The following is a 12,362-nucleotide window of genomic DNA, read 5'->3' as shown; positions in this document are numbered from 1 at the left end:
TTCTCTAGTCTTACATTAGTCGTAGATGAATTGGAGAGGATATATTATCAAAAGATGATGGCTCTCATCCGGGCTCTTTTTAGAATTGTCCCATGCGATTTGGAAGGAGGAGTTATGGGAGTTTTGCCTAGTATAGTGACCTGTGATGTTTTTCGTATACGATGAAAATTAATTTCATGATCTATTGCAATAATAATATATGCAAGGACCTGTTGTGTAAATGCAAGGTTTAGTAGAGAGAAAAATAGAAGGTATGCAAGTTAAATTTAATAATATTAGATATAATAGAAAAATTAATGCATGGTTTAGTAGAGAGAAAAATAGAAGGTATGCAATTTAAATTTAATAATATTATAGATATAATAAAAAAAAATTATTAAGGTAGAGATGATGAGTTACTTGTAATTGAGAGTTTTAGTATTTATGAGACATACGAAGGACGGTCCAATGTAAGTAGTGTTGTCTCAAGATTTATTAAGATCTTAGGTAAATTTTTTTAGGCCTTTAATAATTAAAAAAATAAAAAAAAAATTCATCTTTTTCATTCAGATTTAGACCGTCAACAATGATTTATTTATTTTTAAATTAAACTTTAAAATTGTAAAATAGATTTTTATATAAATTTTAGTTTTTTTTAAGATTTAAAATTATTAATTAAATTTTTATATTAAAATTTTGATAATGTTTTTTTAATTTATAAAATTATTAAATTATTTAATCTTTATTGAAATATTGTTGAATCAAAATAAAACTTTATTAATTTTAATTTTTGTAAAGAAATCTACTCAAGCTATACTATTGTCAGTAGTATTTTATAAACTAACCGTGATTTAAAAAAAAATAAATTTTTTTATAAGATTATATTAGATTTATTATTTCTTTTAAACCTATTAATTTTAAAAATTAATCTAAATCATCAAAATATATATATATATATATACCATGAATTAAAATGCTTTCAAGCTTTAAACAATTTTTTTTTAAAAAAAATCATCAAACAACATAAGTAATTAATTTTAAAAGATTTTTCAAATGAAAGTTTTGTTTTATTAGTTTTATTCTATTAAATTATTTATTTCTTTTAATTATACGTTTTTTTTTTAATGAATTTTTAATTTTATATTCATTTCATTTGTAATATTTGATTATCAATTGAAATGGGCATCAAACTGGCTAAGATAAGCATATGAATGACCAATTAGATTGGATTTATTAAAATAACTAAAAATTGTTAAAAAATTACTTCAAATATACCCTTAGAAAGAATTATGAATGCTCTCTTTAAGGTAGCAAAGATAATAACATTCTTTCTAAATATCTCTTAGCATTGAACCTCGCTTTTATAGGAAGGAAGGTAAATTATAAAATTAGTTTATAGCATATAGTAAAATTGACTAAGAGGTAGGAGGATTTTTTTTTTCTGAGAGCATGTGCTCATAAAAATTGATCCCTTATCTCATTATAATAAGTTTGCCATCTTCTAACAAATTGGACATTAGAATTGTGTTATCAATTTAAATTTTGGAATGAATATGATTGTAATTGATAATGTTTATTTTGAATCAATTACTAATAAGAATCAAATAAATTTTCAATTTTATCCTTATTAGTTAATGCATTAAAAAATATTAAAAAAATAATTTCTCTAATTTTGTAAATAACATAAATGTAATCTTAAAATTATTGATAAAGGCATTTTAGTTTTTTTTTTTCATTTTAATTTATGTATGCATTCCACATCTATCTTAATTAATTTATTATTTTTTCTTTTTTGGTTTTTACCATTACCATAATATTATAATTGAAATAAATTTACTTTCTCATTTTTAACAATTACCATGACATTATAATTAAAATAAATATTAATTTTTTCCTTTTTAACCATCATCATAAAGTTAAGATTCCTAAAAAAATTTTGATTGCTACAAATAAAATTAATCAACGGGATATGAGAATAAATTATTATTCATTCCCATATTTATATTTCTATTTTTATAATTCAAACATTAACAATAATAATTATTTATTTTCATTTCTATTTCCCACCCTTATTCTCCAAAATCAAACGCACCCTAAATCAGATACTAAAATTGACCATATGATACATATATATAATTTACAACCTTAACACTACTAAGATTAACAATTTATAAAAGAGCATTAAAATAACATAATTAAAGTCTATACTTCATGAAAACTAATTTTTTTATATATATTTTAAAAGACTAGCATTTTACTATACGGTGAAAAAATTTCTAATTCAGCTTCTTATCAAGGAAGAAAAATGAATGAGGAAGAATAATTACCGATAAGGATTATTGACGAGAGAGGAAAAATGTATTATTAGTACAGAATCATTGATAAAGAAAGAAAAAGACGTGAAATATTGACGAGAGAGAAAAAAAGTTATAAGATCAGGTCTTATAACAAATAATTAAAAATAATATTTATAAAAAAATCTACCACAAGTAAAATAAAAATAATTTAATATTAAAACAGAACATTTTCTTAAAAAAATTGAATAAAAATAAATTTAAATGGTTAAAAATTATAGTTCCAAATTATGACACCGACTTTCTTCTATTACAAATTACTAAAATGTTAAAAAAAAATCTGGAAAACGACACCCTATATCTTATCTCAAGAAATTTATATATAGAGAATGTAGTATTTTTTTATTTTTTGGAAAAATATAGAAGCATTGTGAATTATCTATTTAATTCCGCATGTAGTATTGTCACCACATTAAATATTATGATTAAAAATAATAGGTCTAATATGTTAGGTCTAATACCCAATAAAATTAGAACCCTAAGGGCGTATGACCTGTGCGGGCCTCATAAAAAATTCCCGCCAATATAGGGTACGGATGAAGGGTCTATAAATAACACATAAAATAATCTCATACGTCTCATCTATCAAAATGTAAACAATATCAAAAATATAGAATTATATTTTAAGAGCATTCTCTTAACAATTGCAACGTATACAGAAGATGGATTGTGTAGATGTATTAGCATGTTCACAACCATTCAAGTACTTTCTCGAGCTTTCATTTCCTTATGAAAGAAACTCCCTTGTCAATGCTTCCTGCCAACTCATTTTTCGCCTTCTCCAAGCCAACCCTACATAAACATCGACAAATCAGGCATCGCGTGCTAACCCATTAGAATAGCTATCAACAAAGATAATCTGTTCCAATTAGCAAATGGAAGTGAAATCATTCATTGTGTTCAAGAAGTTTCTCTCCTAACAATTCATGGCAATCTCATAAAAGTAATAGTTCTTTGGACAAATACATTCACCTGGAAAAATCTTCATTTGTTGACAATAGAAATGTTTTCTGAATATGTAGTGACATTTTCTATTTATCATGTTTAGTTTGTAAACTACTTCCAGTCCATGAGACTAAGCTACTCACAAAGAAACTAGGAAGCGTTTGAAGGTAATGAAACATGGACTTTCTATGACAAATAATGCAAACAAGTACCCCATTTGTTCGAAACTCAAAAGTGTAAAAGAAGTGTGGGAACAAGAATTTCACACCTCTTAACAAAGCGGATCATAGTTCTTTGGTAAGACTGATCGTGAATCGATTGGTTCATATCTGTTATGGTCAAAATCACAACAGAGAGGTAATCTGCTAGATTTTCAAAACTAGCAGACTTTGGTTTCAATGGACTGACTAGAGAAAACTCGGGGTGATAGGAGTTCAATTGAGGTGAACAGAGTTGAAGTCTGATTCGTTGTTCAACCAAAGCATGGGTGGCAGATCGTGTTGGATACAACTCGCCTAAGCTCCAAGGCAGGGTTTCAATTGTCTAACCTGGGGTTTTAACTATCCAAAGTTGAGTCAGAGCTCTTGATTGTTTTTGTAGCTAGTGAACCTCTGTCTCTCTCTCTCTCTCTCACTCCCTTTCCAAGTAGCGTTGGCTCCCTTTTATAGACCTCAAAGTTTGTGTTCGGCCAATCGGAGGATCCCACAGAGCGGAGAGTTTTGCATCAAAAGATCTTGCTCCTTATAAGACACATGTCAGTCCCCCTCTAGCTAAACTGTTGCACACAGATCAGGCACAATTCACGTGGCTATTTTCTTCAACATATATGTATCACATATCCAACAACGGGCAATACTAATGGGTAAATTTATATATATCAGTAGCCTAGAATGAGTTTCTTGGCGTACTTGCTAGATTTGAATCTCCAAAATATTGTTTAATCACCAAAGTAGCAAGATGAATCATAGATGAACAAAATCAAAAGAATCTCGCTAACCTTTCGTATTCACTAAGTGGTCCAATAGGGAAGATTTCTTCAGCTCCTCCTCTACCTAATCGTACCTTTGTTGCAAAGAAGGGAAGTTCTGTCACCTGCAGCATTTTTTTTTCACTCATAAAAGGGTCAAAAACAATAATAAATTAGACACAATGCAATTCTACCTGTGAGGCAACAAATGTGCATTCCACAATTCCAGCATCGCCTCTCAATCCCCTCAGGCAGGCATCTGCAAATTTAGCAGCTGCATATGCCTGCATTTTGGAGTATGTTCTCCTCGTGTTAAGCTCTAAAGGTACTCGCAAGAAGTAATGTGAACAAGAAGGATAAATAACAAAAATGTAGACTAACCATGGAAAGTGTCGCGGAACCAGCTCCAGCTTTGGCCTGGCAATGATGCAGGATGTTTACAGCTTTGATATTGTCAAAAATATATTTATTTACCATGATAATAGAATCTCATCATTTTGGCGGTTGATTTATAAACTCTTGAAATGTAAGGATAATACATCCTAAAACTTAAGGACAAGAGGGAAACTCTGGTTAAGGAAGTTTGGCTAACGACATGCTAACTAATGTCAAACTTTTTAGCGGCTACTTAATCTTGCAGTGATTACTCCCAAAGTAACTTCATCACTTGAATCAATATAGGCATTTAACAACACCATTTAAATAAAACAACCAAAGGGAACCATAAAAAAGAAAGTTCAAGGAACCAATATAGAAAGATCTTCCAGAAGTAAAGTTAATTCTTTTTTACCTCGACAACTTCAGTTCCACCATTCTGAATTCGATTAGTGAGATAGTTAATCTCTTCTGAGGTGAAAGAAGATGCAGGTTTAACCTAAATAAACCAGTAGCATATTATTTGCGACAGAATGAGGCTATCCAAAAAATTGTAATGGTTTCCAAAAGATTCAGTGAACCAAAAGAGCAGGTTTAATAGAGACTATCCAACCTGTGACAGAAGAGGTAATATAGTAACTCCTGAGTGACCACCAATGACAGGTACATCGACCTCCCTTGGATCAATCCCCAAGACTTCAGCCTATAAGTTAACCATGCATATGAAAACTCTATATCAAAAGATAGAAGATTGGGGAAAAGATATGGTTTTTGAAAAAAAAAAAAAAAAAGGATTGTATGGTTGTTATTTGAAAATTAATAGAACACTATAATCAAATACTGCAGCGGACAATATAAGATCATACCACGAAAGTATTAGCTCTGACTACATCAAGAGTTGTCACTCCCAGCAGTCGCTTTGGATCATATGTCCCAGCTTTCTTGAAAACTTCTGCTGCGATAGGAACAGTAGAATTCACTGGATTGCTGATCAAGTTCACAATTGCCTTGGGACAGCATTTAGCCACCCCTTCGCAAAGTGTTCTAACAATTCCAGCATTGATTTTGAAGAGATCATCCCTCGTCATTCCAGGCTTTCTGGGGATACCAGCAGGAATGATGACAATATCCATTCCAGTAAGTGCATTCTCCAATTGAGGTGCACCTAAGAAGCCACGCACCTGCATCAACAGTAAAAGCTCAAGAGTCACTTTACTCGTATCTACATTATAACAGCAATCCATAGAATTAAGATGTTGTCGAGCTAGTTCACAAAGTTTACATAACGTAGATTCTTTCTGCGGTGAAATAGTACGATCAACATATTTCTCACTTCATCTATGCTGATAATTTTCTATAAGACTAATGTAAAAATTTATCATTTGTTCAAATTCTTTTACTTCATATGGTCAATGGGTCTCTTTCCTATTAAAATCCTTACCGATCATTCACAAGCAGAGTTTCTACATGAGAATGGCGAACAGAGAGCATCATTGAATTTCTGTAAGAATCTGATTTTGTAGCAAACTAACAAAGACATTATCTCCAAAGAAAACCATTTTGATGGCCAAGAAAAGAAAGAGAAGAAACTTACCACAGCACCAGTATCCATGTGACTAACATCAGCTGTGACACCAGGCGAATTCACAACATCGTAGAGGTGGAGAACAGAAACCAGAGGATTCATCTTCATGAGCAAGGAAAGGGGCTGTCCAATTCCTCCAGCAGCACCTAAAATTGCTACTTTGAATCCTGGCGCTCCTCCTTTTGCCCGGCAATTCTCCCGTCTCAATGGCGGAACTCCCTGCATCTTTTACCAAAGCAAACACCACTGAGTAGGGTTTAGAAAACTCTACTGAATTCCATGATCGAACTAATACACGTTACGATCACACACAGTAAATCCATCATGAAGGTCAATTAGGTCATGATTGCGCAGCTGAAAGCTATAATCGAAGATAATAGAAAGAGATCGAGTCAAATCAGATTCCAATCATGACAATACCTAAGCAGAGAGTTGATGCTACTTCATTTTTGACGAATTAAGCACAAAGATCACATTTTTTTGACATCAATCGTTCAGATTTTCCTCTCTATGCAAGATAATCTTAAATTAAGTTGAATTTTTAAACCCACATGATCGATTAAGCGAGTACCAACGACATCGATAGGAGAGAACCTGGAGGCTGGGCGGATGGAGGTGCGCGGAGAGCGTGGCCATTCTTCGAGTCGCCTCATCGTTTTGCTGCATCCTACCTCCTGCGGGGATCCTCCAAAAGGCAAAAGGAGACGTGTAGGGGGTGGTAAAGCGGATCGCTTTAGGTCGAAACCTGTGGCCGACTTAGCGGGATTGAATTGGATAAGGAGAACGGGGAACAGAAGATGGCGATGCGCGTGGTTAATAGCGCGGAAGCGTACGTTTGTGGAGATCGTCGAACGCCCTAAATCCTCATCCTCCTGCTGTGGACGCGATTTTTCTCGGATGCTTCTATCGCTGCGTCGCCTTTTTCTTTTGTTGTTGTTATATTTCAGATCTGCAGACCAGGCGTTCGATGGTACGCGTAGAGAAGAAGGATGAGCTCAAGCTCGAGTTCGACTTGGACTCAACCTCACCATTTGGACCTTACACTTCGAGCTCGAGCGATATATATATATATATATATATATATATATATATATATATATATAGATTTGATATGTTGAACGACGCTTTGTGTGTGACCGTGAGCGATGTGCAGACGTGACTCTGTCAGCTCGGTTTCCTTACAAATAAAGTATTCCTTTTATTCTCTCTCCTCTTCGGACCTCTGGTCATAATTTCAGCGGTGGAAATTATCGAAATTAAAATCTCCCTCCCCGCTCTCTCTCTCCCCCTCACTCTTGTCGTCTCCATTGTCCGCCGTCCGGCCGACCTCGCAAGCCGCCGGAAAAGGTTAATACTAAAATCTCTCCCTCGCCGCTCTCTCCCTCTCTTCCTCTCTCTCTCTCTCTCTCTCTCTCTCTCTCTCTCTCTCTCCCTCCGTCTCCGTCGTCCATCGCCCGTCGTCCGTCGGACCTCACAGCAGCGGCGGCAAAGATTCATCGCCGTCTTCAACCTCACAACTGCTGTGATAGCTAGTCCACCTCTCTCCATTTCCAATGGTAATTCGTTTCATTTTAATTTGTTATTCCATACCATTATAGCCTACATATATTAGAAGGAATTATTCCTATAACATGCAGGGACGACGTCGGCTACAAACGCGTGCAGGGACGATTTCCTGGTGGGTTGCAGGTTAGCTGCTACATGTTGAAGTAGCCACTTGGTAAGTCATTTTTTTGGTAACTACATTTTCTAGCAGATATTACCCCTGCAAATAGTTAATTTCATGTATATCAAGTTCGTAAAAAAAGTTATTTGAAATTATTTTGTAAAGATGTAGTGCCTTTGCTTCGCTTCTAAACGTTGCAGCAACTACTTTGCAGCAAACCATCCTTGTAGCTGCTACAACTTGTAGCAGCTAACTTGGAATGATGGTCGTAGAAGGTAGGAAGAATTTATGCTACGACATGCAATGCCGATGCCTGCTACAACTACCTGCAGCCACTTGGACATTCCTTTGCTGCTACAAGTTGTAGCAACTACATGGTCAGATGGAGAGTTAGCTGGTACAACGTGTATCAGGTACCTGTCGACTGTTAACTGCTACATCTTGTAGCAACTAACTCTCCATGTAGCTACTACAACTTGTAGGAGCTAAAGTGGTAAGTCATTTTTTTAGTAGCCATATTTTCTAGCAGAATTAACCCGAAAATATTTTTGTTATTGTACATCAGCTTTCTAAAAAATGATTTAAAATGATTTCCGCTGCTGCAGCGCTTTCACTTTGCTTTGCTGCTATACGTTGAAGTTGCTACTTTGACTAATACCTGCTACACTTAGTAGCAGCTAACTCTGCAGGTAGTTGCCACAACTTGTGGCAGCTAACTCGGTAAGTCATTTTTTTAGTAGGCATATTTTTATTACTGTATATAAACTTGCTAAAAAAATGATTTAAAAAATTTCCGGTGTTGCAGCGCCTTCGCTTTGCTTTGCTGCTACATGTTGAAGCAGCTACTTCGACTAATACCTGCTAAAATTTATGGCAGGTAAGTCATTTTTTTAGTTAGCTATATTATTGTAGCTGTATATCAACTTGCTAAAAAAATGATTAAAAATTATTTCCGCTACTTGCAGCGCCTTCGCTATGCTTTGCTACTACACGTTGAAGCAGCTACTTCGACTAATAAGTAATAATTGCTACACGTTGTAGCAGCTGACTCTCCAGGTAGCTACCACACCTTGTAGCAGCTAACTCTGCAGGTAGTTGCCACAACTTGTGGCCGCTAACTCGGTAAGTCATTTTTTTTGTAGTCATATTTTTGTAGCTGTATATCAACTTCCTAAAAAAATTGATATAAAAAAATTTCAAGTGTTGCAACGCCTTCACTTTGCTTTGCTGCTACACATTGAAGCAGCTATTTTGACTAATAACTGCTACACCTTGTAGCAGCAAACTTTCAAGGTAGCTACCACAACATGTGACAGCTAACTCGGTAAGTCATTTTTTCAGTAGCCATATTTTTATAGTTGCATATCAACTTGCTAAAAAAATAATTTAAAATTATTTCCGCTGCTGCAGCGGCTTCGCCTTGCTTTGCTGTTACACATTGAAGCAGCTACTTCGACTAAGAACTGCTACACCTTGTAGCAGCTAACTTTCCAAGTAGCTTCCACAATATGTGGCAGCTAATTCGGTAAGTCATTTTTTTCAGTAGCCATATTTTTGTAACTGTATATCAACTTGCTCAAAAAATAATTTAAAATTATTTGCGCTGCTGCAGCGGCTTCGCCTTGCTTTGCAGCTACACGCTGAAGGAGCTACTTCGACTAATAACTGCTACACCTAGTAGCAGTAAACTCTTCAAGTAGCTGCCATAACTTGTCGCAGCTAATTCGGTAAGTCATTTTTTTTAGTAGTCATATTTTTGTAACTGTATATCAACTTGCTAAAAAAATGATTTAAAAAAATTTTCGGTGTTGCGGCGCCTTCGCTTTGCTTTGCTTTGCTACTACACGTTGAAGCAGCTACTTCGACTAATAACTGCTACATATTGTAGCAGCTAACTCTCCAGGTAATTGCCACAACTTTTGCCAGCTAACTCGGTAAGTAATTTTTTTAATAGCCATATTTTTGTAGGTGTATTTGAACTTGCTAAAAAAATGATTTAAAATTATTTACGCTGCTGCAGCGGCTTCGCTTTGCTTTGATGCTACACGTTGAAGTAGCTACTTCGACTAATAACTGCTACACCTTGTAGCAACTAACTTTCAAGGTAGCTACCACAACATGTGACAGCTAACTCGGTAAGTCATTTTTTTCAGTAGCCATATTTTTGTAGCTGGATATCAACTTGCTAAAAAAATAATTTAAAATTATTTCCGCTGCTGCAACGGCATCGCCTTGCTTTGCTACTATACGTTGAAGGAGCTACTTCGACTAATAACTGCTACACCTAGTAGCAGCAAACTCTCCAGGTAGCTGCCACAACTTGTGGCAGCTAACTCGGTAATTAAATGAGGTTTCTTACATTTCGTTGTAGAAACAATTGTAGCACGTTGAAGCAGCTAGTCGTCAGAAGCTGCTACACATTGTAGCAGCTAGCATTCCAAATAATGTTTTCTACCCAAATACCTTTTTTCAATTATTGTGCTAATATATATACTATGCAATTACATTTTTACCCTTATAGGCCAAAGTTTTAACCCCTACACTCCCCGTGTGATAAATATTTCGAAGGAATTTCTTTGATAGTACATCGGTGCCCCATGGAGTGTTCATCAGTCAACCTCACCGCGACGACTTGTTTCTCATTCAAAGCTTCACCTCCATCGTGAGTATTGTCTTAGGGTTTATCATTCAAAGCTCCGCCTACTTTGATAGTTTGAATTTTTAGGGGTTTGATCCGTCTCCTAACTGCTACAATGGGGTTTAATGTTTTTAGGTCACTAATCAATGAGAGTTTACTTTGATGGAACGAAGAGGTTAAAAAAAATTGTTTATCTTTGCTGTCGCAGCTCCTGTCGTTGAACTGCTACAAAATGATAGAACGTCGTTAAACCCTACAGTGTCGATTGGCTTCTCACTATTGTAGCAGCTACTTGATACTAACTGCCACAACGTGTAAAGTAATCATGTTTAGCAACAACAAGTCACAATGACCTACATAGGAGAAATTATAGACATTGTAATGTATTAGATTATGGTTTAAAAATAAGAGTGTCAGGTATCATAGTATGGGTGAAAATCAATTGCATTTCAGGGAATGCATATGAGTATCATTAAGATATTATGTATTTTTTGGTATACAGAACTAAATGGCAGCGAGCCAAAGAACTGCTGCTTCCCGTGCATATCGTAAGAAAATGCACTAGAAAAGTAACTACCCTCACGTCAAGGCGTTTATATCATCACTCCATAGAACTGACGGGCAGATGGAGATGATCAATGGAAGCCCATTTGCTTGGGCAGTAGTCATGCCTGAAATTGTAAATATTCAAAGCCTAATCCAAAATATGTTTGACAATTGGGATGTGCAAGCCAGATACTTCATCTTTCATAATAAGGAGATTAGCTTCACTGGGAAAGATGTTTCATTGATTCTGGGACTCCCAGACTAAGACGCTGAAGTTAATTTGCAACAGCATACAATCACCACCCCACTATTTCTTCAGCACTTCCATAATGTGGAGTGTACACAAAAGGAGCTAGAGAACAAGATGGTCACCGTCAGCAAACAACCTCCAACTGCTGAATCTGATAATCTCTTTTGCCAATTGTTAATATTGTATTTATTTGTTACTATTTTATTTACTACTACTAGCAGCATATCTAGATTACCAGTACAATCACTAATAGATTGCGTAGATGATTTTACCAATTTAGGTAGGTATAATTGGTGTAAGGTTGTATATGATTATATCATCCCACAGTTGGGTGCCATTGGTCCGATGCTTTCACAGAGGCCAAAACCTGATGGTCTTGCGGGAAATCCAGCTCCCATGCTCAGAGGGTTTGCGCATCTCCTTGCTGTAAGTCCCTAAATATAATTATAGTATCATAAGATTTATGCAGAGAGTATCATATTTAAACAATTTTTATTGTATTGCAAGTCTGGATATGTGAACATATCAGAATAATGGATCCTTACAGACAGCATCTCCTTCCAAGAATATGCAGATGGAAGTGGTTAGGCTCCCGGGTGGAGACAATATAATTCTGTATACCTGATACATGAAACTGTTATTTTTATACCATAATTAGATACATTATAATGTCTATTCTTTGTCTTAGGTAATACAACGTGATTGGTATATTATACAACATAGGAACTGATCACGTTGTAGCAGTTAGGGTCAAGTAGCTGCTACAATAATGAGAAGTCAATCGTGGTATAGGGTTTAACCACAACGTATCAATCAATAGGGTTTACCTAGACTGTAGCAGTTCAACTACACAAGCTGCGTCAAAAAAGAAAAACATGTCTTTTAAACCCTTGATTCGCTCAAAGTAAAACCCTCAATCATTAACGAACTAAAGACATTAAACCCAATTATAGCAGCTAATGATGGTTCAAAACCCTAAAGATTCAACCTATCAATGGAGGCGAAGCTTTGGATGAGAAACCCTACCACAGTACTTACGATGAAGGCGTAGCTTTAG

General features: G+C 35.1%; 1 protein-coding gene across 2 annotated transcripts; it reads right to left on the bottom strand.

The window, feature by feature from the left end:
- Window positions 1-2,924: 2,924 nt before the first annotated feature.
- LOC122023696 (malate dehydrogenase, glyoxysomal-like) lies at window positions 2,925-7,149 on the bottom strand. 2 transcript variants are annotated; one of them, XM_042581964.1, is made up of 9 exons: window positions 6,800-7,149; window positions 6,215-6,430; window positions 5,487-5,801; window positions 5,234-5,323; window positions 5,036-5,119; window positions 4,627-4,662; window positions 4,440-4,529; window positions 4,276-4,370; window positions 2,925-3,125 (listed from the first exon to the last, which is right to left on the bottom strand). In XM_042581964.1, exons 1-9 carry the CDS (start codon window positions 6,869-6,871, stop codon window positions 3,053-3,055), a joined length of 1,071 nt encoding a protein of 356 aa, XP_042437898.1. In that variant the 5' UTR covers window positions 6,872-7,149; the 3' UTR covers window positions 2,925-3,052. The 2 variants fall into 2 exon arrangements, with proteins under 2 accessions (XP_042437898.1, XP_042437899.1); XM_042581965.1 differs by having other exon boundaries at window positions 6,215-6,424.
- Between the last annotated feature and the right edge of the window lie 5,213 nt (window positions 7,150-12,362).

The sequence above is a fragment of the Zingiber officinale genome, chromosome 9B (genome assembly GCF_018446385.1).
Source record: "Zingiber officinale cultivar Zhangliang chromosome 9B, Zo_v1.1, whole genome shotgun sequence".
NCBI lineage: Eukaryota > Viridiplantae > Streptophyta > Magnoliopsida > Zingiberales > Zingiberaceae > Zingiber > Zingiber officinale.
This window is presented reverse-complemented; position numbering and strand designations above follow the sequence as displayed.

Bases quoted from the DNA above. Each gene is read 5' to 3' on its own strand.
- LOC122023696 (XM_042581964.1), bottom strand. From the start codon at position 6,871: ATGCAGCAAAACGATGAGGCGACTCGAAGAATGGCCACGCTCTCCGCG. The intron at 6,431-6,799 runs GTTCTCTCCTAT...CTTTGGTAAAAG, and splicing joins TCCATCCGCCCAGCCTCCAG to ATGCAGGGAGTTCCGCCATT. The intron at 3,126-4,275 runs GTTAGCGAGATT...ATGTTTATGTAG, and splicing joins CCACTTAGTGAATACGAAAG to GGTTGGCTTGGAGAAGGCGA.